Source organism: Crotalus tigris, unplaced genomic scaffold, assembly GCF_016545835.1.
Source record: "Crotalus tigris isolate CLP2741 ecotype Arizona unplaced genomic scaffold, ASM1654583v1 scf7180000018103.2265978, whole genome shotgun sequence".
In the NCBI taxonomy this organism is placed as follows: Eukaryota; Metazoa; Chordata; class Lepidosauria; order Squamata; family Viperidae; genus Crotalus; species Crotalus tigris.
The window spans coordinates 1,592,641-1,619,801 of record NW_024096824.1 but is presented as its reverse complement, the minus strand read 5'-3'; the positions used below and the strand labels follow the sequence as shown (position 1 = coordinate 1,619,801).

Below are 27,161 nucleotides of genomic sequence, written 5' to 3'. Positions count from 1 at the left end.
TTAAGAGAAATGAAGATAAATATAAAAGAAATGAAGACAAATATAAAGGAGGATTTGAAGCAAATAAAAGATAAAATGGATAATATGGATGTAAGAATAACAGATCTGGTGAAACAAAATCAGGATATGACACGAAATATCACAGAAGTGAAGACTCAGATGAGATAACATTAAAAAGCCAGACAACTATGATGCATCAAGTGAAAAAGTATTGGATTGAGATATGTGATCGTCAGTGCTGATCAAATTTACATATACGTGGATATCCGGAGAAAAGTAAAGAAAATGAAGCAAAATTGATTCAAGCAGTACTGGATTGGGCTACCTTGATCCTCCCAGATGTCCCCTTTACAAGATATGATATTAATGCAATACATAGAGTTGGATGGAAAAGGTTGGGAAGAAAATTGCCAAGAGATATTGTGGTGTGACTCTGGTCATATACAAAAAAAGAGCAATTGATGCGTAAATTGCAAAACATATCATGTATAATGTTTGGGGGGCATCAGATACAAGTTTTTCCAGATTTATGCAATGAGACTTTACAGTGGAGGAGAGAGATGCACTAAGTTTGTCAAATATTGAAGAAAAATAACAGTAACTACAGCTGGGATATCCAGGTTTTTTGAGATTTTCTTACAGTGGAAGATTTTAAAGAGTTGAAACAAAGGAGGAAGCAATGGAGAAATTAAGGGAGCATGGAATAATCAATAAAGAAGTCTACAGAAGAAAGTGAAGCTGGATGAAGCAACAGGAGTTACAAGTTTGTTGTAGAGATAGTATATAAGTATTTGTAATTTTACAATATATGTTTGGGTGTAGAAATTAAGGGTAAAGATGGTCAAGGGAGGTGGAGTGGGTGACCAAAGTCCATGTAGGGATAGCTCCTCTCCCCCCCCCCCCAGAGGCCTGAAGTGGTAGAGAGGAGGAAGATCTCCTGAAGAAGAGAAGGGGGACAATATATATGTATATGGATGGGTAAGAGGTTATTTAAGTTTTGGGACAATATGCTTACTTTGTAGTTTTAGTTTTGTAAGATTTATGTTAGAACACATATGGAGACCAAAGGGAATATGTAATATAAGGAATAGATGGGGAAATCGTTGAAGGTAGCTATATGGAATATATATGGCTTGGGGGAAAAATATAAACAAACAAGAACTAAAAAATCAATTAACAAAGACAAAATAGATATTGTATTTTTACAAGAAACACATCAAAAGATAGAAGGGGTGAATGAACTTAGGTTATATTGGCTGACATATAAGAAAAGGCATTTGGTACATCAAAAGCAAGTGGGGTAGCAATCATGGTAGCTAAAAGATGTGAATTTAAGATAAAAGACATAAAAAGATGATATGGGAAGATTTTTTATAATTCAAGGCTTGATTTATGGACAAGAGGTCACTTTAGCAAATTTGTATGCACCTAGTACAAATCAAAGAGAGTTTTATAATAGGGCATATAAAGAAACAGAAGAAATAAAAAAGTTATATGATAATGGCAGGTGATTATAATATGGTTATGGATACACAGGAATTGATAAATCTAATCCATCAAAAGCAGAAATAAAGTATAATAATACAGATTTAAGAAAATTTATTAATAGAAATAGATTAAAAGGGAGAAATATATAACATGATGAGAGAAAAATTGTTTGATATTTCAGAAATTTTTTGAAAAGTTATATAAGGGAAAGGAAATAAATGTGAATGAAAGTCAGGCATATATAGAAAAGAATTTAAACAGTAAAATTCGAGAATATGATAAAGAAATAATGGAATCACAAATAGAAGAGGAGGAGATACTTGGAAGTTATTAATAAATTGAAAATAGTAAAGCACCAGGGTTAGATGGAGTAGGCGCAGAATATTATAAAAATTTTAAAGGATATTGGTGCCGAAGATGAATAGATTTGGGAAATATAGTGGATTGAAAATAAACTGGGAAAGATCAGAAATGATGTTATATAACCACAGTAAAGAAGAAATGGATGTATTGAAAGAAAAATATAAATTAAAAATAGTAGATAGTATCAAATATTTAGGTACTGACATCCCCAAAAATATTCAAGAATTAAAGAAAATAAATTATGAGAAGTTAAAGAAAGATATAAAAGATAAAATGGATAAATATGGAAAAGTAAAATTATGATGGTTCGGAAGAATTGCAGCAATAAAAATAAAAGTTTTACCAAAAAATATTTTTTTGTTTTGGATGATCCCAATTAAGTTTTCAGATCAAGAATTAAAGGAAATACAGAGATTGCTGGACATGTATTGTAATGGAGGTAAGAGAGCAAGAATAAGTAAAGTTAGGGTTAGAGAAGATGGAAAATACTATTTTTACACAACATCCAAAAAAGTCAATATTAGCCAAGGAGAGAAAGGCTGTAACATGGAGATATGTCCTTAAAGAATGATTAAAGCATCTCCAAATTGAAGTTAAGGAAATGTGTAAAATGTCCAGTGGTTCACAACCCCTGATTTTGAGAATTCTGTTTTTTTTTTTACTTCAGAACAAACTATATTGTTGCCTTTTATCATTAGTAACTCACCTGAGATTTACCAGGAACTTGTGGACTGTTATCCAAACTAAGCCATCCATCTATTCTATCTCTAAATACAGTCACACTGTGCCAACTGCCCAGTTTAATTTTGTCCTTGCTTGTTATTGTTGCAATTCCAGTTCCACAGTTGAACCTGAAACCAATATAGGATAATGTGAGATAATCAAGCCTGGATACCTGGGAACCTAAATTTCAGGGAATTTTTTTACAGACTTTCACAATGACTTTCTCTGTTATCAAAGATTGCATAGTCATTTGACATGTATTAATATTTTTCTACTAAACAGAAAATCTTTAAATATAATAATTTAAAGAAATCAGAAACACAGTATTTACCACACCAAACCTACCATATACTTAAAGAGAAAAAAAGATTGCCAAATTTTGAGATTTCATGACCTTACACTGAAAACTCACACAAAAATTCTGAAAATCCTTGGCATTTTTAATTTTTAACCCTGTACTATATTAACAAAATATTAACTAGTCTTGCTCTTAAGTATTAAAAATTTCATATTTTCAAAGCCTTAGCACTGCTACAGAATCTGACATTTTAAAAAATGTTTTAGCAATCCTTGTTTTAATCTGCCCATATATATATATATTACTGTGGGCAAAAGGAAAGGTCTTTCTTAATTCTTTGACAAAAGGACTTCAGGGATTTTGAATCCTCTAATTGTAGACATAAAAAAAAAGAAAATGTCAATCATATAAATAAGAAACTATCAACTTCCTGAAATGATTTGAAGATTCACAGAGTCTGCCTTGCTAATGGCACAATGCAGCAAGGGAATACTCCCAACTCCCTGATAAGAACTAACACTATAATAATAATAATTCCAGTACTTTATATATGAAAAGAAGCTGTCAATGAGTTGGTTGACAAGGTAGAAGAAGAAGTTATGGTCTCCTGATCCCGACTTTGACAGAGCACATTATTATAATCATATGCTTATCACCACTTATTTTTAAGTGAACAAGGTGGAAAGGATAAAGAGATCCTATAGCTATTTTTGTTTATTGTTTACCTGAACTGAACGCTTTGCCTGATGATTGCCAGTGACATGAAATCACCACGACCATGCTCATTCTCTCCACAATACAGAAGCAAACCATCCTCTGCTACTGCCTAGGAATGCAAAAGCAAGGAAAATCTAAAAGTCATTATCCTTGGTACTGGACTGTTTTGAAACTCGTCAAATTTGATACTCAACACATTTTGACGTAAACCTTTTGTCTCGATACTCATCATTTGTTTGATATTCAATGTGCAAGCTAGAACTTGTTGATGTTGGTTGCCTTGTGACTAATACATTATTCCTGAAGGAGAAAATTTGTTTGGTGTTTGGCATCTTTGGTACTCATCATGCCTCCCAGAACCAACTAACAATGAGTACCAAGGTACCATTGTATATTGTAAAGCTAGAAAACGTATAGAAAAAAGCATATGAAAAAGGGGACAGTTGTCTTTTAAAGGGATTGTATCATGGAGTGGGAGTCTTTAGTTCTGAACAAATAAAATAACATGACTAAAGTTATGCATCATGTGAAAAATGCAGACAAAGAAATGTTCCTCTACTTTCATCATTTAGAACTTACGGTCATGGACTCAAATTAAATGTAGTGTTTTAAAACCATAAAAAGAATTGAAGTAGAAGTTCCTGCACAAAACATGGAATTAACTGTTATCAGAAGAAGTGATGATCACCAGTATAGATTATTTTTAAAAGAGAACCAGACAAACTCATAGACTGGGCTGTCAGTCTTGATTGCCATAAATACACCAGGATCAAAGGTGGCAGTTTATGTGTGTATATTTTTGAGTCAGTTTTTGACTCCTGGATTAGTCTCTGCCATTGCCTACTTCCTATGACTTAGAGCAGTGTTTCTCAACCTTGACAATTTTAAGGCATGTGGACTTCAACTCCTAGAATTCCACAGCCAGCATTGCTGGCTGTGGAATTCTGGGAGTTGAAATCCACATGCCTTAAAAATGTCAAGGTTGAGAAACACTGACTTAGAGAGAATCAGAGTAAGCGCAGTCACAGTTTCACTTAGGAACTACTTTATTTAATGACCAAGTTGCTGGTCCCAATTGTGGTCACTAAATAAGGACTACTTGCATGGTCTTCATTTGATACTGTTCTAAGTGAAGCTTTACCTCTACTTTACTATTTGCTACTCTTTACAAAAGTAGTTGCACGGGATAGGAAGAACTTGTGTCTCTGTATGCCTGCCTGAACTAGTCACTGCAGTTTTCTTGGCAAGATTATTGAAGGTAATTTTCCATTGCCTTCTTCCTAGGGCTGAGAGAAAGAGAGGCCCAAAATCACCCATCTGGCTTTGTGCCTGAAGTGGGACTAGAACTCACGGGCTCCAGGTTTCTAGCCTAATGCCTTAACTACTACACCAAATTGTCTTCTAATGAAGAACATTATACTGTAGTACCTTTCACTACATGGACATTTCTGATACCTATGATTGATTGATTTATCTCAAGTTTCATGTCCAATCTTTCTCTAATTAAAAAAAACTCCATAACCTACATATTTGTCATTCCCAATTAAAATCAAAACCTAAATAGTTGTCTTATCTATTGTATACATTTTGCTTCCGTTCATTGTGAAACAAACAGAATATGAGGTTATATCATTTTGCATTTGCAACTAAGCACAAGTCACAAAACAGTAGTCTCTAAAAAAAATCTAAACCCTAGATTTCTACATATTAAATCAAATATTCTATTTTCTATAGTGCATCTGTCTCTACACTCCCCCAAAAGTACATAATCTATGAATAGGGTTGCTATATTCCTTTGTAATATATTAAGTTCCCATATCATTATGGGAAGATGTCTAATCTGTCATTTCCAACATCTCCAATCAACATGGTTAGTCACTAGGGAGCATGGAAAAGATCAATGATTTTTAACAGCAATTTCAGCCAGGTCTAGCAAATGCCACCAAATTAACATATTTACAGGATGAAATGAACGGAATTTTCTTCCATATAGATCCATACTAGCATAATTCATTTGCTTGGAAAAAAATTGTATGGGATTTTGTGAATACTTTGGCCAGGGGTGTTCATAGAACACGACAAAAAAAGAAGGGCACATGATATAGTTGAAGCTCTAACCATTTTTAATGTGTGACACAAAAACCGATGAAACTTCAATCATATCATCTTGATTGCTATCTTGATTTTTTTATTATATTTAATGGGTTTTTTTTACCAATTTCTATTCCAGTGTTAAAGGGACAGTGATATATAGTACCAAATAGAGAACTCAAATGAGCTTTTCAGAACCAGATTCTGTCTATTTTTGTGTTGCATAATTTCTCTGTAATAATCATGCTCTGATTTAGCTAGATTTTGTTGATTCTGCTAAAACTTTGGCACATTCTGTATATCATTATTTTAAGTTGCTCTCATACAGAATGGCACAGAGGTATTCTGCAAGATGCTGACATTTACTTTTGGTATAAATGTATTAACAGATTTTCTTTGACTCATTTAGCTGTTAGTTCAAATATTGCATAGGTTTTGCAAAAGCTTTTTAAGTTCAAGACTGCATTCACTTACCATAAATTCAACAGTAATCTGGAATGTCTGATAGGAATTCTTAAGAGGCTCAAAGGAGATATAGGAATATCCAAAAAATTGAGGATACTGAATATTAATATCTGAAAATCAATAACAAAAATATTGCTTAGCAGTTAAACATCCAATAGCAATCATTTTTAAAAATTAAATCAATATAATCTTGGTATTTTTAGCATTACATTTTAACAGTCACTGCCAACTTCTTAAATTTTCCTAACTGGTCCCTTCATTCCAAAAGTTTGAAGAATCACATCTTTTCCCTATCTTTCTGTTCTAAGTGTGGTCTTAATAACAACAGCTTCAGTATGTTCCTCATTCTAATGTCAAAGCTTCAGTGCAATGCTTTGCTTTAAGGAAAAAAGTGCATGGCCAAATTATAATATATGGAAAAGTTACGGGAATTCAGAAACAAAGCCAAGTCTGGGACACCCCAAAACTGTAATGCTGACTTTGAACTTTCTTAAAATAGATGCCCTTAGGAAACTCACAATCAAAGTAGAATTAAAATAAGCCAATTCTTGTTATTTGACCTAAGCAGCTGGTCATTAAAGTTATATTGCTTCTCAAAAGGTATGCTGTTTACTCAACCTAGATAGTAGATATGAATTAAGTTCCCTCTAGATTTTTGTGAAACTCACCATCTGCCCAAAAGCCAGCTGTGTTTTTCCAGTTATGGTTCTTCTATGCTTGTAAATGCACTAAAGTGTCAAATCAAATATATGAAAATGCTGCTCTACAAATCTGTCCTAAACTAAGAAATCTTCAGAATGTACAGAGAGTTACCAAAGCTTTCCAAGTAAACCAACCTTCTGAACAACTCTCCCCTCCTTTGCCAAGGTTGCAATGGCAACGAGAGCCACTCCGCTCATAATCATTGATGCAAAAGCTGTTGGTAGAGCAGATGGTTTCATCACAGGACTGATCAGATTGTCGTACAACTGAAGTCCCGCTGTTCCTCCTGATGGCCTTAGCAGTAATGCTGGAAGGGATAGTAGCACGTGGTAGGAATGTAGTTGTTGCCATAGAACTGACAGGATATGTAGTAGGTGAAAGCAGCCCAGAAAGGAGTTCTGCATTAGATCCTTGTATTATGTTGGTTTCAACCAAAAAATTTGTATTGCCTCCTTTGATAGCAGGAAGTGGTTTGAGCTAATGAAAAATTTATTTAAGAAATGTGTTTAGTAAGGCCAAAGCTTAATACTACAGTTCTTAGAGCTAAATGTTAATCACGGGTAGGATAATGATATTCAATAATTACTCAATCTGATACGATAGCAGTAGAATGATTTGCTGGCAAACATCTAGGATAGGAGTGTCCTACTGTGCCATATCTTAAGGAGAAGAAAGCTTTACTTAATCTGAGCTAGAATACTGATTAAGTGTTCATCTTCACATCCTCCTAACCATAACTGAAATATGTCCTGGTAATTATTTTTATATGACATGGCTCATGACATTGCTTTTATCTCATCTTTACTGCACAGTTTAAACTGCCTCTCCTCCAATCACTGGGACACTGGCTTTCATAGCTTTCTTAGCTGGGACAGCAGAAGAGAGAAAACACTTGGTTTTCATAGACATATCTGCCTGATCAGTGTTTTCTCAAAAGCTTATGAAGATACACTTCATATACACCAGTTTAGCATTCTTTTGAAATAATATTTTTTAAAAAATACAGGGCTTTTGAGAGAGCATTAGGTCTGTGTTGAACCTGGTAAAGAGATCAGGGTTCTACCAAGTATGCATTGCTGGTTTTGCCCCCAATGAGTATGTTTTCCATTATTTCACATGGTTTCATGTGGTTGTGGTTTTTACTTTTACTTTTTCTCCTTTTTATTATTTTGAGTAGGTGTTGCAAGAAGAGAACCAAATTCATTACCAGCATGACCGTTCTCATCTGTTGTCCATCCTTTGCCACTTTATTTTTTATGCCTATCAGTTGGCTATTTTGGAGGCATTAAACCCATAGAAGAGCATTAAACCCATTTTCAGAATAATCTAAATAGATTGGATCAGATAACTTGACAGATATATAAATATTACATTCCTGACATATATCCACATTTGTCTTCCATTAGGAAGGGTCACTGGTGGGTTTTTTAATCTCACTAGCTAGACATGTTCCTTGGGTAGGAAAATTCAACTGTGAGATCTGCACCTGCTTTCCTGACTTTTTCTGCATTAAAATTTAAGAACAGTATCACTTACCAGTCTAATTATTGTGACAGAATACGATTCAGCAACTTGGGCTACATATTTCTGTCAGTTAAAGAACTGATGGATAGCACTTCAATGTGGTCTACTGACTATGACTTAAAAGGCTAGTTATTGCAGTTTTTATTCCCATGGAACATAAGGAATAGCAGTAAGGAAAGGAATATCTTTTCTTATAAAGCACAGTAACTTTGAATCATCTATTGATCTGACTGAAGAAATATAGCTCAGGAAAACACATGCCTGTAAAAAACTGTATCTTCAGCCATAATAGCTCTATTCAAAGCATCTCAAATAGCAAGCAGCATAGGAATTATTTTTGTCCAAGATTGTGAAATGACAGTGCCAACAGAACATTTCTTTTTCACTCAATGTAAAGCAGTGTCTCGCATCTCTTTTATCCTATCATGAATCACCTCCCATGGCTGTGAGGTTTGGCCTGTCCTTCAGGATTATTAAGATAAGATAACAGTCTATTCGTATTTTCTCTGAATGAATAGGGAGAGCAGAAATCAGGATGCTGTCTGCAGTCTCTAACTTTGGAGTGCAAATGTTTTGGAATGCAAAGCTAACCTGAATTGTTTCAAAAGACGGTTTTTCTGATAGTCTTCTTTTTCTTACAAACCCTATCCCCACAAAAGAAAGGCACTTGGTACACTTTTCTTTACATACTTTCCTTTATATAGATAGCCCTCAACATACAACTACAATTGAGCCCAAATTTTCTGTTGCTAAGTAAGGCATTGGTTAAATGAATTTTGTCCCATTTTATGACTTTTCTTGCCACGGTTGTTAAATGAATCCCTTCATTTGTTAAGTTAGTCACACAGTTGTTAAGTGAATCTTCTCCATTGACTTTGCTTGTCAGAAGGTCACCAAAGATGATCACATGATTCTGGGACACTGCAACAGTCATAAATATGAGCCACTTTCCCAGTGAATATGAATTTTGATCACCTGATCCTGGGGATGCTACAACAGTGTGAAAGTGTGAAAACCGGTCATAAGCCACTTTTTTCAGTGGTGTTGTAACTTTGAACGCTCATTAAATGAAGTGTTATATATCAAGGACTACCTGTATTTAAATGATGGCCACTATCTAATTTCCCAGAAAGATGGTCTTTGATGCAAATAACAAAAGACTTTGATGCAAAGGATTAAATCCAAAGTTTTCTGCCTCTAGAGCCCAAGTAGGTTAACAATTGAGCTGACTATTCAACAGTGCCAATAGAAAAGTATCCTCTACTACACTTGAAGATAACACACTAGCTTAAGGTATCACACATCAGACTGTTCTTGCTTCCAGAGCTTTGCTATTGCTCCTGCCCCATAGCATCCATCACCTGAATCTACCACCTCATTCTGTCTAATGACAAAGGTGGCCTGGGTAGCTGCTACATACTGCACTACTGCAATTTAAAAAATATGAAAAAAAGAATAATGTATTTCTTCCTCTACTAATGGTGAGCTTCTTCAGCTAGTAGAAGGGGGAGGAGAATTTTGAAGTACTTTTGATTGAAATAAAGTTAGTACAGTATAAATGAAACAGAAGTTATGCAAAAGGCAGACTTCAGTGGCGTAAAGGAAAACTCTGCTCAGCTTCCCTTTGAAGCAATTACTCTCTTCCCCCTCATTCAGTTTGTTTCAGTAAAAACAAATAAGTCTGGAAAAAAAATCAAAGGCTTCAGAGGATCAGGAAAGGAAGAAAATGTTCAGACTGAGTCAAATGCAAACGAATAGTTAATATAGCATCAGAGTGTATATTTGTTGATAGACTTGTATTTGATCTCTATTTAGGTGTTCTTGTTTAAATATTGCACTAAAAATGTTAAGCAACCAAAATGCCAGAGTGAGACGTATGTACCTCATCGATATAAATGTCAGAGTCTGAATCATCAATGTCAATTCCATCATCATCATCACCATTTCCAGACTCAGTCATGTATGGATGTCCGTAGCTTCCACTCCCTAACTCTTCCGGGTCTGAGAAGATAAAACTGGCATAGTCACAAATGTATGTTTTTGACATAGTGTCACTTTCATATAAGGTAAATGCACTAAAACTGGCTTTGGGGGGGGGAATTTCTTTGGGAAATAATGCATAATTCTCCCTTTATAATACCAAACATTGGCAAGATTAACCTTAATTTACTTGTGCAAACAAAGAAGAAGTTCCAGATATGATTCCAGAAAACAATAATTATTCTAGTCTGTAACAAATAAGAGATTTACACAGTGTAAATGAAAGTCAGTTCAACATATCTTTGGGGGCATTGATGAAACAGTTGTACATTAAAATTCTGATTTTTTTGCTTAATATGAACACAATTTATAAATCATGAAAATCATTTCATAAATCACTTCATTTTGCAATAGTTTAGGGCAGGGGTTTCTAACCTCTGGAGGCCCCTGTTAGGAACCGAGCTGCACAGCTGGAGGTGAGCAGTGGGTAAGCAAGTGCAACCAAAACCATTCCCCACACCCACCCCCATTCATGGAAAAATTGTCTTCCAAGAAACCAGTCCCTGGTGTCAAAAAAGTTCAGAGCCACTGGCTTCGGGTTTACGTTCTGATTATTTGTAAAGATTTGGCCTTTGCCCTTATCCAGATGATGGATAAAGGCAAAGATTGTATTAATTTTGTGCAAGTAATATATATATAATGCAAGTTTTTACTTGGTTTGCCTCCTTTGCGTTATTATTACTTTTAAAATGGCTTTTTTGCATTTTCCTCTCCTATTTTAGTTGTGTTCTTTTATGGTTTTCTTTAAAGCTGATTATTTAAAATAGATATAGATATTGCATTCCCAATATTAGAAATACTTTATGAGCTTAACAGAGCAGTGCTAGGGAAATATATTTCATTCTTGAATTATCCAATGTTTTAAAAGTGCCATGAAGGACATCCTATAGCCTATTGGAACTTATTTTTGTACAGATCCTTAGTGTGCAATGAACATTAGCACTCTTAAGGCACACTCCCATTTGTGTAGCCATAATTTAAAAAAAAAAACATCCATTCTAACAACTAATAAGGGTTATGTTAATCAATTCAATCCTAACAAGTAAGAACCTGGTTAAGTCTTTTTCCTATTGCTAACTTAGGTGGCAATTCAGTTCAAGAACTTCAAAAAGTTCTGAAGCCATCTTATTAAGGACCCAGATTGTTGGGGGCAATATGCTGACTCTGTAAACCACTTAGAGAAGGCTGTAAAGCACTGTGAAGCAATATATAAGTCTAAGTGCTATTGCTATTAAAGAGTTAATTTCAGAAGTTAGTTATATTTGGAAAATAGTTGAAGTCTTAGTCTACAGAATGGGATTCTGTCTAATGGCTATAACTAAATGAAAAAAAAAAATGTCTCAGTGTCCAGTGACTAACTTCTTGGCCTTGGGAGTGGAAACATTAGTGTTACTAATTAATTTTACTAATCCACTGGATATGTGTAGCAGCCCTGCTATGCTCATGTACTGTAGTAATCTGTCACCAAATAAAGATTATCTCATATACTAGAATCTCAAAGTGTGCTCACCAAAGTATTTTACTTTCATTGGTATTATTATTTGCAAAATGCCATTATGATGGAATGATACAGAGAGACTGAAATGCTCACATTGTAAATATTAAGGACATTTTTATTGAATATAAATATCTTTATGCACTCAAGTTCTCCTTATGCTAAAGATTGAATGAAACAGAACTGGTGAATGGCAGTTTTTTTCCTTCTTTGTTAGCCATGTTTCCAAAGGCGATTGTTACTATTCTTCCTACGCATAAATGGGAATTAATAATCTCTTTAAGAAGGATTGGACTAGAGATGTCACTAGCGCAGGTTAAACTTGTTAGTTGCCCAGTGTTTTGCATAATACCAGTCACTGTGAATCAAATCTGCTTCTCTTATCCCTCAAGTGGATTGGTTCAAGGAAAGAGTGATGAAGGTTACACTGGATTTCTCAGTAACACATTAATATTGTGGGAATCATCAACCATTATTTCCTTGCTTTAGAAAATAGCCTACATCAAATTTCTCACCCTTGGTTGTGAAAGTTCTGAAAATATTTTCATGTACAGATAAACAGGATGTCAGAAAAAATGTGCACCCAGTAACAAGGTTTATGACCTTCTGGGCAAAGATATAAATGATGATTATATCTTCAGGAGGTTTTCATAAACATTCGCTTTGGAAGTTAAATTTTAAACACAAGAAATCAAAATAATCAGGACAATTCATATGAAACCTAGTCTAATGCTACCAGAATAAAGAGCTATGAAAATAAAAAAAGGAAAAGATAAAGAATCTAATGAAAAGAAGGTTTGGGTTAAAAATAGTATAGGTGATAACATACAAAAAATAACAGATTCTTAATATTACAGTTCTAAACATTTGGGATCTTACTTTTATTTTATCTTTTATTTCTAAAGAATAATTATTCTGATGAATGCTCTGCAGCATTTAATCTGCCCCGCAAACTGTTATTGTTCCACACATGTGCCATGTTTAACTATGAACTATAGTTACGAAAGAAGAAGAGGGGTTGGTTTTCTTGAAATATATCTATGTTTGGCATTTTCATAAGTCATATGTTGAGGAAATGAAGGCAGCAGGGAAAGTTGACTATTTTTTAAATAGTCAGTAGCCAGGGAAAGTTACCAGCCACAACATTTTCAATGCTCAGCAATATAAGGTTGTCTACTCACGGAACATTCTGATTATATCACTGGCAATGCTTGGCAGGCTGGACCCATATGAATTTGTAGCTCGGATAGCAAACCGATACTTGTCGTTTGGAGTTAGCCCCTTCAGGATCATAGAGTCCATCTGGATCTGCTCTCTAATTGCTGTCCATTTGGTATCAAAATCGGGTCTGATTGGGATGAACAAAGAGTCCAAAATGTAATTAAAGTGAGCTTAGTCAATTAGCAAGAGCTAAACATTTGCCAATATTGAACATTGGCTAAATTTGCTGTTCTAATAGGAATAGTGAATGTGAAATTTAATTACGTGATTTGAGGGTTTTACGCTGGTTGGTGTCTCCTGATTGTTTTGATTTTGGTATGCATAAACCTCAGATCCAATTCTCATGCAAAACAACAACAACAACCACAGAAGAATTATTTATTTAAAACATTGATAACCCATTCACCATCTGAAAAGCAATTTGCATGCAATCAGTACAATAAGGTGGTTCCTCCCCACAGACTTAAAACTTAAATGGGCCAATAGAAAAAGAAAAAGGAACAGGAAGAAGAAAAGAGACGGACCCTGGGCATCAGTGCTTACAATAGATATCATAACACAGATACCAGTCCCAAGGGATTTTTAATACATTTCTAAAAACCCTTAAATAAATCATCACATTTTTATGTAACAGAAGAAAAAAAAATAGATGTATGCGGCAAAATCACTTTTAACTCTATTGAATTAATTTGAATTAAATTACATTTGAAAGTTAATTAAATTAAATATTTTTAATGTCCTCAGCCATTAATCTCTTTTTGCTGGTCCCACCTACTGTTGGGAGCAAAGTACCACTCAGAGGCCAAGTCAAGGTTAGTTAGCTGGAATGAAAACTGTTATGTCCTGAGCCTGTGAAAGCAGGCTTGGGGCATTGCAATGGTCCCGGGCAGGTGCAAGCTGCCCGGGACCAGACTGGTGCGCCAAATGTTGCAGTTTGGCCCGGGAATCGCCTATAAAAGGGGCAGGGAGATTTGGGCGTTGTCGGCGTCTTGTAACCAGTATGCTGAACAGAAATAAAGAGGTTCCTGAGAACTACAACTGCTTCTCGTGTCATTGCCATTTCGCGAAGGACTTAACACTGGCGACGAGGGTGGGATTGCCTTACATCGACTGAAGACAGGTGTAAGCTTACCCTAGAGTCCTGAGCAGTAGGAACGGCGTTAACTCAGCGGCTGCCCGCCAATCCAGCGAACATCGGGGGTAAGCTGGCTGATAGACCCTTCCTTTTCTACAAAAATGGCAAAAGTTGGAAGACTTTCAGAATTCGATGTCTCGCATCCATAAAGATGGGAGTCCTACGTAGCCAGGGTGAAAACTATCTTAAAGTCAATCAAGTAAGAGAAGATAGTTTAAAAGCCGCCACCCTGCTGTGCGTTTGCGGTCAAGACGCATTCGAAATCGCTGAAAACATAGCAGCACCTGTACCTCTAGAATCTGTTAACTACACAGATCTCAAAAAACTACTAAAGGAACACATCCAGCCCAAGTTGTCCGTCATTGCTTGGCGCCACACCTTCGAACAGAGGGATCAGCGACCCGGAGAATCAGCCAAAGAATATATTGCTGCGCTGAGAAAAGCCGCTAAACACTGCGAGTTCAAGGATCTAGAAGAACGGCTGAGAGACAGATTTGTATGCGGACTGAGGCATAGAGAATTGCAGCAGAGACTTTTCGCTAAAGAAGACTTATCATTCCAAGATGCCTTGAGAGAGGTTACTGCAGAAGAGGCAGCGGGCGGCACCATCAAGAACATGAGGTCGATCAGAAGCACTCCAGAAGCTGTGTCTGTGCACCAGGAAGGAGTCCAAAGGAACCCAGAGGAGGATCCTGATGATGAAGTAGACCGTCTCTACCCCACGAAAGAAGGGAAACAGAAGGAAAGCTCTTCAGCTCTCCCCAAGTGCCTCGGGTGTGGAGGTCGCCACAAGAGGACTGACTGTAGATTCCGCTCCGCTATCTGTAGGGCATGCGGAAAACAGGGACACATTGCAGCTGTGTGTCTGGGCCATCAGAAGGTACAACCACGGGAAGAATTGCGCCTGAAAGGTACCAGGGTCCCCAGCCAAAACAGGATGGGTTTCTGTGCTTCGCGAAGAAGCATTTATAGGACAGGCACACACAAGCCCATTAAGAAAAAGCTGTCACTTAAAGTGAAGCTACAAGGGGTTCCATTGGCTATGGAACTGGATACGGGGTCTGCACTTTCAATCATTTCCATGCACACGTTTAGGAAGATTTGTTCTGGCAGCGGATTTCAGGCCAAGCTGAGGCCTTCCGACATTGTGTTAACAGACTTTCAAAACTCCAGAGTGTGTGTTAAGGGGGAGGCCACCCTTAACGTACAGTATAAGGATTTTGAAGGTCCACTAGATGTAATAGTAGTAGGGGGTGAGCGAACGAGTCTCATAGGACTCGATTGGTTTGAGGCCTTGGGAATACACGTCACAGGGCTCAATAGCTTGCAAACAGTAGACCTACAAGAAGTCTGCAAAGAATTTGCAGATGTTTTCAGCCCACAGCTGGGCACGTACAAAGGACCCCCTGTGTCACTGAAATTAGACCCCACTGTCAACCCTATTAGAATTAAAGCAAGAAGGGTTCCTTTTGCCTTGAAAGGTAAAATTGACACCGAATTAGACAAATTGATTCAGCAAGGAGTTTTAGAACCTGTCGACTCCAGTCCTTGGGAGACCCCCATTGTCACGCCTCTTAAGGCAAATGGGGACATTCGCATATGTGCAGATTACAAATGCACTCTGAATAAGGCATTGCAGCAACATGCCTATCCTGTTCCCGTGGTCAGTCATATTCTGGCCTCCCTCAAGGGGGGGCGTGTTTTTGCAAAGCTTGACCTAGCTCAGGCGTATCAACAGTTACCTGTTGATGCTGCTGCTGCTGTAGCTCAAACCATTGTGACCCACAGGGGGGCATTCAAGGTAAAGAGGTTACAATTTGGAGTAAATGTTGCTCCTGGAATTTTCCAAAGCATAATGGAAAACACACTACGGGGTATACCAGGGGTTTGCCCCTATTTTGATGATGTCTTAATTGCTGGAGACTCTACACACAACTTAGCTGAGAGATTAAGGGCTGTCCTGCTGAGGTTCAGGAAAACGGGCCTCAAACTTAAGAAGGACAAATGTAAAATTGGGGTGCCTTCTACAGATTTTCTAGGATTCAAAATTGATGCTGCCGGGATTAACCCTGCTGAATCCAAATTGAAAGCTATTATGCATGCTCCTAGGCCAAAGTCCAAGGCCGAACCACAGGCCTTTCTGGGCCTTCTGAACTTTTACAACTTCTTCCTTCCAAGCAAGGCTAGTGTAGCCGAGCCTCTTCATAGGCTCCTGGACAAACAGGCAGTGTGGCAGTGGTCACAAAAACACGAAGCAAGTTTCAATGAGGTTAAGGCCTTACTCACTTCTAACAGTGTGCTTGCACATTTCAATGAATCCCTTCCTGTGTGCATCACTTGTGATGCTTCTCCTTATGGGGTGGGAGCCGTACTAAGCCACCTCAGACCAGATGGAACTCAGGTTCCTGTTGCATATTACTCCAGAACCTTGTCTTCTGCAGAGCGAAATTATGCTCAAATTGACAGGGAAGCTTTAGCTGTTGTTGCTGGAATCAAAAAGTTCCATGATTTCCTATATGGCAGGCATTTCACGGTCTTCACTGACCATAAGCCTTTGTTGGGGCTGTTTACCATACATAAACAAACTCCCCAAATCATCTCCCCCAGAATGCTGAGATGGTCTATCTTTCTGTCTGCCTATGATTTTTCCTTATTTCACAAACCTGGGAAAGAAATGGGCCACGCTGACGGCCTCAGTAGATTACCCCTGCCAGTAATAGAGGCTGACCCTGCACCAACAATCAATATCCTCTCCATTCAGGCCTTGCCTGAGTCCCCTTTAGATGCCAGGGATGTGGCTGCTGAATCAGCCACAGATCTCACACTTTCTCGTGTCCTATCTGGGGTTTTATCTGGATGGCCAGAGAGCTGTCCAGGCACTGAGTTTCAGAGTTTCTGGTCCAAAAGGAATGAGTTATTCACTTTCCAGGGTTGTCTGCTTTGGGGGAGCAGAGTTGTCATCCCTGCCTCAATGAGGACTAGGGTCTTAGGTTCCCTCCACGAGGGTCATCCTGGCATTGTACGTATGAAAGCGCTTGTGCGCAGCCATTTGTGGTGGCCTGGGTTAGACAGAGACAATGAGGCTAAGGTGCATGCATGCCACCTTTGTCAGCGCTCACGGCCTGAAATGCCCCAAGCTCCTGTACATAGATGGGAGGAAACACAGTCTCCATGGTCTAGGGTGCACATTGACTACGCTGGACCCTTTCAGGGTCAATTCTTCTTGGTCCTGGTTGACAGCCATTCAAAATGGCTTGAGGCTGTACCTGTCTCTTCCACCACCACTGCAAAGACTATTCAAGTACTGAGGGGGATTTTTGCTGCACACGGGCTTCCTGATGTCCTCGTATCTGACAATGGCCCTCAATTCACTTCTTCCGAATTCCAAGCTTTCTTACAGGCCAACATGATTCGTCATGCCACCTCTGTGCCTTTCCACCCGTCCACCAACGGTATGGCTGAACGCATGGTTCGCATCACCAAGGACGCTTTGAAGAAAATTACCTATGGAGACTGGCATCACAGGTTGGCTGACTTCCTCCTTTCTTATCGCACTACACCTTCCACTTCTACTGGGAGGAGCCCAGCTGAACTTCGTTGGGGGCGCAAACTGACTACCAAGCTTGACCGGTTGCACCCGGACAGACTACCTTCCACAATCACACACCCCAGGGCACCTAGACAACTGCTTGTGGGTGCCCCGGTTTGGACTCAGAACTACGGGCCTGGTCATTCATGGGTCTCTGCCACTGTGTCCAGGGTCACAGGTCCTTTGTCCTATGAGGTTTCCCTGGATGACGGTCGTGTCCTGTGATGACACATCGACCAGCTCCGCACTAGACGTGACCTTCCCACTGAGACTCCTGGTTCTTTTCCAGGGGGGGAGGGGGACCCCTTTGGGCAAAGGGAAGAGTGCAGGCTGCCGCCTATCATTAACGAGGGAACTACAGACAGCTCATTCCGAGATTCCGCAAGTGCTCCAAACAGGAATTCATGGAGCCCAACTAGAACTCAGGCACCAGTGCCTACTCCAGCCAGGGAGTCACCCCAGGGACATAATCACTACTCACCCGAATCACTCAGTACTCCAGTCAGGGAGGATACCCGGGAGCATCCAAACAACCCACACCCTGCAAGAGAGCTGGCACACAGTCCGTCTAGTTGGCCCAACACTGCCCCTGTCCCTAGAAGGGGGCAAGCACACAGGGAGGTGGTTGAGGAACTGAATCCCAACTACATCACCTCTGGCATCACCCAGGGGACAACTGAGTTTTGGGACAGTACTGAAACCCCAGCAAGCCCGGGAACAGAACGGGAACACGGGGAAAGACAACCTCTTGACAGGTCTAGGACAGACCTGGGAGGTTCTACAGAGTTGCCCAACAGTGACAGTCACTTAAGAGGTCCAGAGAGCCTGCAGCCAGGCAGGACAACCAGATCAAACAAAGAAAGAAGCCCTGGCCTGACGAGCCCGGTGGGCAAGCAAGCAGGCCAGGCATTGGAGCACAGTCCTTGGGGATCACCAGGGCCTAGCAAGGGGGACAGGCATACATCACCCCTCAGTCAAGGGATACTCGGAAGGTACCCAGAAGTCAGGAGGTCACAGAGAGCTAAAAGATCTCCTAAGTATTTAGAAGATTTTGTAACCCTACTGGCAAAACAGAGTTAACAGAGAGTATTCCTGTACACATAGGAAAATAGAACACTGGGGAACAATAGAAGCAAAGGAATAACTGGTACAAAGCTAGTATGGGTTCCACAGTCGTATTGGGTTGTATATTATTATTTGTATGATCATAGTCTTAGCCGGGGGGGAAAGGGTGTTATGTCCTGAGCCTGTGAAAGCAGGCTCGGGGCATTGCAACAGTCCCAGGCAGGTGCAAGCTGCTCGGGACCAGACTGGCTGTCGCCAGCACTCGCGCGCATGCGCAAGTGCAGGCACGCCAAATGTTGCAGTTTGGCCCGGGAATCGCCTATAAAAGGGGCAGGGAGATTTGGGCGTTGTCGGCGTCTTGTAACCAGTATGCTGAACAGAAATAAAGAGGTTCCTGAGAACTACAACTGCTTCTCGTGTCATTGCCATTTCGCGAAGGACTTAACAGAAACATATCAAGAAAAGGACTCTGCCATTCTCCACCAAGCTGATGGAATGGCCTTGCTGTTCAACTTCTGCTGCTGCAGTCTAATAGAATGATTGTTGGCTAATGAGAGAAAGGTCCAATGAGCTACCAAATATGACAGCTATCATAGACATGTACATGCCAACAAAGTGATTTACTGATATTAATATTCCCTGGAATGTTTGAGGTCAAAGCAAGTCAATACAATTTGAGATCCACAAAGCTAATCACAAAACTAGATGATTGATAAGATTTGGTTAGGAAACTTAAGCATGTTTATATAGCCATTCAGGAGAAGATTTTGTTTATTTAAATTATAGCTATTATTTTTAAACTTATCAAAGCATTTTAAAATAGCTCTGTTTCAATACAGGCAACAATATAATTACAATAATATGGAAGAGAATAAAAACCCTAAAACTGCATTATCATGGTTATTTTCATATGAGGATTTTTTTAATTAGTTTTTTTTTTAGTGTAACATTTTTGTCCTCCAGTGATGAATTAGCGGCCATCTCTTCTCCAGTCACTTTTATGTCAAGGCATCTTTCATTCCCTGGCTATATTCTCACTCCAATAAGAAGTTCTGCTACAGTTTTCTTTGGCTTGCTCAACCCTATATTTTAAAATGTTGGTGTCCAGCAAGGAGGCTAAATCAAAAGCAGGTCCAAAGGATATAAGAGTCAAACTTGCTGGAAGCTTGCAGAGAAAAAAACAAAATTATTGACATGTGAACATCCTAGCTGTGCTGAGCACTCAGCATTACAGGGATAAATAGGAGGAAGAGGCTATCCCTTTTCCCATGGGATCATTCCTACAGTGTTCAATATAAATGACAAAACTGCAATTTTTACTCCCATGAACTTGCTAAAGTTCCTACGGAAATGACTGAACATAACAGAGACTGAAAGACTTTGATACATAAGACTAAATTGCTGTCCCATTTAGTATGGCATTCTTGAAATATTTACTGCAGGAAATAACTTTTCAAGTTTTAAATGTACTATTGTTTACATAAGAAACCAGCTGCAAACATTTTGGAAGCATTCTAATAAAAACTGTAGCACAAGAGAGATATTTTGTGTGGGCTTTTTTTTCTTGTTTGCTTTATTTGTAGTCCAGAGATGCTGTCAAAATAGACTCATCTGGCTTTTTCTAATCAGTCAATATAAAAATGATTTAATCATCTGAAGGTCATTTCTATTGAGCAAGAAGGGCGTACTCTGAAATAAAAAAGAGAGCAATTTGGAACTGTTTCAGCTTTGTCCAGTTCTGTGAACTTGAGAAACCAATTTTTCCAGCTACAGGAGACAACAAAAAGGCTTGTTTTAAAAACAACAACAACCTAACTCTCTGTAAAACAGACTAAGAAAAAGTGACTCAACTGTAAAATATTGTCTTCTTTTTCTTAAAGAAATTTCTCCTAACAAATTCCCTTGATCCACTAAGGGCCATTTAATTATTTGACTACTCTGTTTTTCATGTGGATCCAAACCCCAAGGGACTCTTCTGTTTCTTGTAATTAAGAGTGTCTGTTCCCCTTTCTTTAAACTTTCTGAATAGTTCTCTTCATTTTATAATAATTGTGATTCATTTACCCTCACTGCTGAAAACCTCTACTTCTTAAAATGACATTGAGCATATGAAGAATCCTGCCCAGTTTGAAAAGAATAAGCAAACACGTCCAATTCTAAATCCTTGCTTGACTCCCAAGGAGCCAGCAATCCTAGAGGATTCCAGTTTGGACAAGACACCAAACAAGCTACAGAAATTCCCTACTGGCAAGAGTAACTCACAGTGGCAATTGCACAATACTGCTCAGTTACAATACTTTGCCATTCATTTGAACTGTTCTGCTACAACAAAACATGAAAAAGAGAAGGATAACATATGCAAGAATTCTTTATAGGCTTCTTATTTTCCCTCCTCATACTTGATCCTTACAGAGATACATGGAAAACCTTCCATGGAAATATTGGAAATTCCAGTATGATCTTGGGCAGGACTGTGCAACTTTCTCCAGTCCAAGGGCCACACGTGGCCTTGAGTGATATGCCAAGGATAGCAATACAGGTATCCCTTGGGGTATAACTGGTCACTGAGTGACTGTTTAAAATTATGACGGACCTACCTTGGGGCCACTTACAACCTGAATTCGAAGTTCCAATGTTTGGCTCACTTCTGCAGTCATATGACCAAACTTCTGGTGCTTGACAACATAGCCACATTTATGTCCATTTGATACACCCCATGGTCACATGACCATATTTTACAATGGTTTTGCTAAAAACTGACACTTCAGGTTTTCAGCAAAACCATCCCCATGTTGAACCACTGGTTTGCTTAATATTTACAATGGATAATGATTGCAGCCCAACAAAGACTCAGAACCATGCGTGAAATAAATATATATTTTTAAAATCAGTCTTTTTGGCTTCCAAATCATACTGTCTTCTGTGTCATGGGAAAAGGCAAGTTTCAGAATAGATTACACGAACAAAAAACTGAAAACCACTCAGCTAAATTCGCCTGCACAATATATAGCCATCTGAAGAGCATAGAACTGAAGAAGACCACATAACTACACCAACTTTCCCCACCAAACAAAATGAAACAACCTCTGAATTAGACTAGGAATGAGTCACTAACATTTTTGTTTAATAAATCTAATAAACACATTTAATAAAAAAAATTGGATGAAACCAGGCATTCTTAATTTTAAAAAAAATCTGCCTACATTTTATACCTTTTAAAAATTTAATTGCCAATAAAGGAATGGGACTGAATGGCTGACACTGGTATTAAAACAGGAGTTCCTACCATGATCAGAAAATTGAAATTTGCTCAAGACAAAAGATCTCATCCACCACTGTTACAGAGAACACTCCATCAGTGGAGCAAGCCAATATAAACATAAAATACAGTTATGAGTTTACATGGGAATTTTCTATATACCTAACTGATACATCCTTAAATGGAGTCTTCTAGTTGGGATAACAACAAATTTAAATAAATAAATAAATAAATAAAATGAAAGAGAAAAAAATGCTATAGTAACAGCCAGGAGATAGTTCAGAGATGAGTTAGGATTAAATAGAAGCCCACCTTTACATATTGTATTGTAAGATGTGGAGCTTTGGAGACCTCTGCATGAGCTACTGTGGAGGTCCAGAGTATGCATCTATCATAAACAACAAAGAAAAAGCAAGACTGGCTTGGTCCAAAACCCAAAAGGAACTCTGAAGCCGTGCTGAAACAAAGCCATTTAAACTAATAAATAAATAAGAACCAGTTTCACTTACATTAATGACATCAGACTGAAACACACATAAACCCACATATATGGAAAAAGTGCTTACATGCTAATACATAGTCAAGATCACCTGATAAATTCCACAGTGTAGTACTCAATTGGAGAACTTCCTTCACTTGGCCCTGGTTTCCATGATAAAGCAACCTCTGAGTCTGAAACAACAATGACTTGAGGCTGACTAGGTGGAGCTGGAGGCATACATTTATCTAAGAGGGAGAAAAGCAATTATATACATTATGACATTTTGGAAATCTCAGAAATACTTATAGGAGCAAAACCTTTCATGAAACTGTAATGTTGGACTTTCTTCCCATTCTTGCTTCAATTTCAGCAAAGTTGCTGCTATTTAATATAGAAAATACCACCATTTTTTCCCCTTCATAGGGGGAAATACTTAACATATGAAAGTGTTGCTCTGAATAAATAAATATAATTATGGCCCAGAAGAAGCCCTATGATTTAAAATAAACTAATTTCCAAATGCCTTTGTGTAGACTTTTGAAAAGAACCACATATGGCATACTAAGTCATATCATACTAAATTTATTTGACACCTTAATAATCCTCATCATTCTTTTCACAATTACAATTGCATCCTGTCTCCCGACCAGAGGCTCCTTTGAAATTGCCATAACTCACTCATTCCTGTTTCTGCACTGTACTGAAACTTTCCTGACGTCCTATGTATCTTTCTGAAATACATTTACAGTGTCTACAGTGAATTCTGTGTCAATCAGCACACTTAATAGAAAGCTATTCAAATAATATTTACCTTGTGATAGAGTTGTCACATTTCTAGGCATGCTGGCTTTGCCTCTTCCTGCCCAACCATAAGCTCCTATGCTGACAGTATGCAGAGTCCCTGGCTTCAGATCTCCAATAACAACTTCCTGCTTGGCATAAAAATACAGAAAGGGATGAAGAGCTTTTTTTTTAATGAAAAGCTAAAATTAAATTTTAGCTAATCATAACAATTTATAAACATATGTTAGAACACACTAAGATGTTCAATACACTAAATTAGATCTTCACAAGAAATGGAATAAGGAATTGGAGTGTCTACCACACAACTGTCAATGGAATTCCATTTTAGTATCTATAAAATGGTGCAGCATTAGAGTGTATCAGGCAACACCTTACCAGAATTGAATCTGCCCATTTGGTCTGGATATCTAGAAAAGTGCCTGTTGAGAATCTCTTCTCGTCACAAGATCTGTGAGCCAGTAAACAAGCTGTCAAGGTTCCGACTGATGAACCCAACCAAGCAAACACCATCAAAAAATCCAATCTCTTAATGCAAAACTTCATTGAGTACATCATTTTGGCACAGTTTAAAGCAAACGACTATCATTCAAGTATAGAATTCTCCCTCCCCTTATTAGTGCAAGTAACATGGTCCAATCATATGTCAAAATATTGTTATAAGAAAGTGTCTCTCTGTGTTTGAAAACACCTGCTGAAATGTCTTTGGTTCACACGGGCTGACTTCTTGTTGTCTGGAGTCTGTATTCTATTTTCCCCTCTCCTGCCCCCTAGTGCGTTGGCAAGCTGAGAAACAATAACGATGGCAACATCATACATGTGCTTTGAGCTTGACACAAGCCTTCTCAGTGATGGCTAAGGACACTCTAAGAGTGAGATGGATGGTACCTAAATTTGATGGATGGATGGATCTTCTCATTTAAAAGTATTGAGGGCCACAATCTTGCCTACACTTTGCAATCAAGTTTAATTTATCCAAACATGTCTTCCTCCCTTAATTGCTTTTGGCATCCTGATAGAGGTAATTAAATTTAAGATTTATTTTTCTTTATATCGTTTGTCTTGTCTTGTTGCCTCTACATCCAGAGTTAGTTAAGATTGGAGCAATCTGAAGATTAAAATATGATAATCAATATAAAGGTAAAGTTGTATCAGACTCTAGGAGCTAGCATTGTCTGAAGACATTTCCATGGTCATGTGGCCAGCATGACTATACACTGAGGCACTTGAAATGCTGTTACCTTCTCACTGAAGTGATACCTATTTATCTACTCACATTTTCATGCTTTTGAACTGCTAGGTCAGTGATGGCAAACCTTTTAGAGACTGAGTGCCCAAACTGCAACCCAAAACCCACTTATTTATTGCCACGTGTCAGGTGAGTGTGGCCCATTGGGTGGGCATGGCTGTGGTAGTCAGAGCAGACTGGGTGGGTGTGGCCAAGGTGGGCATGGTCACATCAATGTTGCTTATGGGGAGGGATGCCTGTGGGGGCCGACCAGGGTTGGGGGAGATTCGGGGGGTCTCTGGCAGGTGGGGTGGAGGGCAGGAGGCTCGCCCTGCAGGGTGAGGTGAGGCAGGGCGGGGGTGTCATTGTGGCTGCCTGACACCATCGGCCCCCGACACAGAGTGTCAACGCTGCAAATACTGTATATTCTTGCTTTGACAATATGCAGAACTGTCTGGTATTTTTAGAGTTAATGCAGAGCAGAAGAGGGTGGGGGAAAAGCCCGGGAAAGAGAGAGGAAGGAAACCTTTGACCTTCACACTGATTGGATAACATGATATATGACTGCTAATTTAGGGAGGGAACATGCTGATAATTTAATTGCTCAGGGGAAGAGAATTTAGATCTTGGCATACCTCCGTTATGCCTGTGCCGATATTTTGTAACATAAATAAAGACTTTTAGGAAAATCAATGCCTGGAAGTTCTTTGAAGTGTTTCATTAGCCGGAACCATAACACAGAGGCCAGCAAGCACATGGGTCTGACAGTGTTCGTCAGCAGCCACAGCCTGCCGGCCCCTCAACCGGCGCATTCTGGGGCTCTGCAGCTGACTACCAGCAGTTCAGAGAAGCCACCTCTGAGCTGGAAGGCTGGCCAATGGCTGAGGAGGCGATGCAGTGGGTCGTGCCTGGGAAAAGGAGAGCATGCGAGGCCAGGAGGGATGGGACATGGGGGAGGGAAACCAGCCATGCTGGGATGCATCCAACCAAATGGGACCTCGGTGAGTTAGTGGGCAGCTGGTTGAAGAGGGATGGTTTCCATCTCCAGGGAATGGCGCGCATGCCCACAGAGAGGGCTCTGAGTGCCGCCTCTGGCACGTGTGCCATAGGTTTGCCATCATTGTGCTAGGTTACTTGCTAGGGCAAGTAACAAGAATTCAACCCATTGTGGGGTCTCAAACCCCAGCTGTCAGCTTTCCAGCTGATAAGCTTAATGTCTTTAACTGCTGAGCCATCACACCTGATTATCAATATAATTAAATAAATAAGTAAAATATATTTCTATAGATCTAAAATTACAACTAGTTGACCAAAATATTATTGCATATCTATTGAAATGCCTTATAAGGAGGAAATTACCAGGTTGAAATAAACTGCTGAAGAGGGAATGTCCAAAATTCAATTCTGGTTCATATGTCTAGAAGTATAATATACTATCTCCCTTCTGAACAGAAGTTATTTTATATATTAATTTTGTTCTAGAAAGGTTCATAGAATTTGTAGTTGATCAGATTCTTTTGAATTACATACTAATTATTTGGAAATTAACTGGAGGACAATAGAATGAGTGACTGTAATGCTTGGCTCATATTCTTATAAGGGTTTTATAACAAACCATCTGCAAGGTCCTCCTTTATGGAAAAAAACACATAAAAATTGATTAGAGATTGGGGGAAAAAGTCCCTAACCTAATTATTCAGGGATAAATAGGTTCTAAACTAGAAACAATTCCATTGTTAAAATTCTTGTAATTCTATCCTTTCATCTCACTTCTATTCTGCTAACGAAGATTCTGAGAATTTTGCTTGGGAGAATTACTTTCAATGAATTGGTTGCCAAGAGACTAACAGATACTGTGTATAACTGCAAACAAACAACTAGAGCAAACAAAGCAACAATGCAATGATCTGAGGAGCATCACTTTTTCTATATATGAAAAATATTTTATCATTGAATATCACAGTTGGAAGAACAACTCAGAAGCCTGGGGTGCATATACTGTACTTCTGAGTTCCCATTTCATCATTATTGTTAAGTAAATACTATAAACCTAAATATGAATAATTCATGACAAGACATGAATATATGTCTGAAATTACTTTTAACTAGCATGAGAAGGATATGCTGTGTGGGTTTATTATTTTACTCAATTTGCAAACTGAAGAAAATAGAGAAGAAATATTGTTTTAAGCTTATTAGAAGTACCTGTTTTTTGCTCTGCTCTGTATTAGTCAGAATGTATTTAAAATATTGTTTTAGTTCTGGTCTCTGCATTTTAAGAAATAAATAAACTTTCACAGAAAGGAAAAAGTAAACAAGTCCTATGAAGAGCAAATGAAAAAGATGGGCATATTTCAAAGAAAAAAAGATATGGATGACAGTAGTTTTCAAAATTCACTGGGACTTCTGTACAAAATACAGAGCAGACAGTTCCCTGTTGCCCAAAAGGTAAAAAAAAATTAATATTATTAATTTA

At 38.5% G+C, this 27,161-nt stretch overlaps 1 protein-coding gene across 3 annotated transcripts in view; it reads right to left on the bottom strand.

Moving 5' to 3' along the window:
- Positions 1-27,161, bottom strand: part of EGFLAM (EGF like, fibronectin type III and laminin G domains) — a 116,249-nt gene that overhangs the window by 31,076 nt on the left and 58,012 nt on the right. For all 3 annotated transcript variants that reach the window (XM_039347928.1, XM_039347927.1, XM_039347929.1), the window contains exons 5-12: positions 23,468-23,585; positions 22,766-22,901; positions 13,088-13,254; positions 10,254-10,372; positions 6,982-7,324; positions 6,155-6,255; positions 3,598-3,698; positions 2,558-2,702 (exon numbers count right to left, since the gene is read on the bottom strand). In XM_039347928.1, the coding sequence (XP_039203862.1) occupies positions 2,558-2,702; positions 3,598-3,698; positions 6,155-6,255; positions 6,982-7,324; positions 10,254-10,372; positions 13,088-13,254; positions 22,766-22,901; positions 23,468-23,585 (1,230 nt within the window). The remainder of the gene's footprint in view (positions 1-2,557; positions 2,703-3,597; positions 3,699-6,154; positions 6,256-6,981; positions 7,325-10,253; positions 10,373-13,087; positions 13,255-22,765; positions 22,902-23,467; positions 23,586-27,161) is intronic.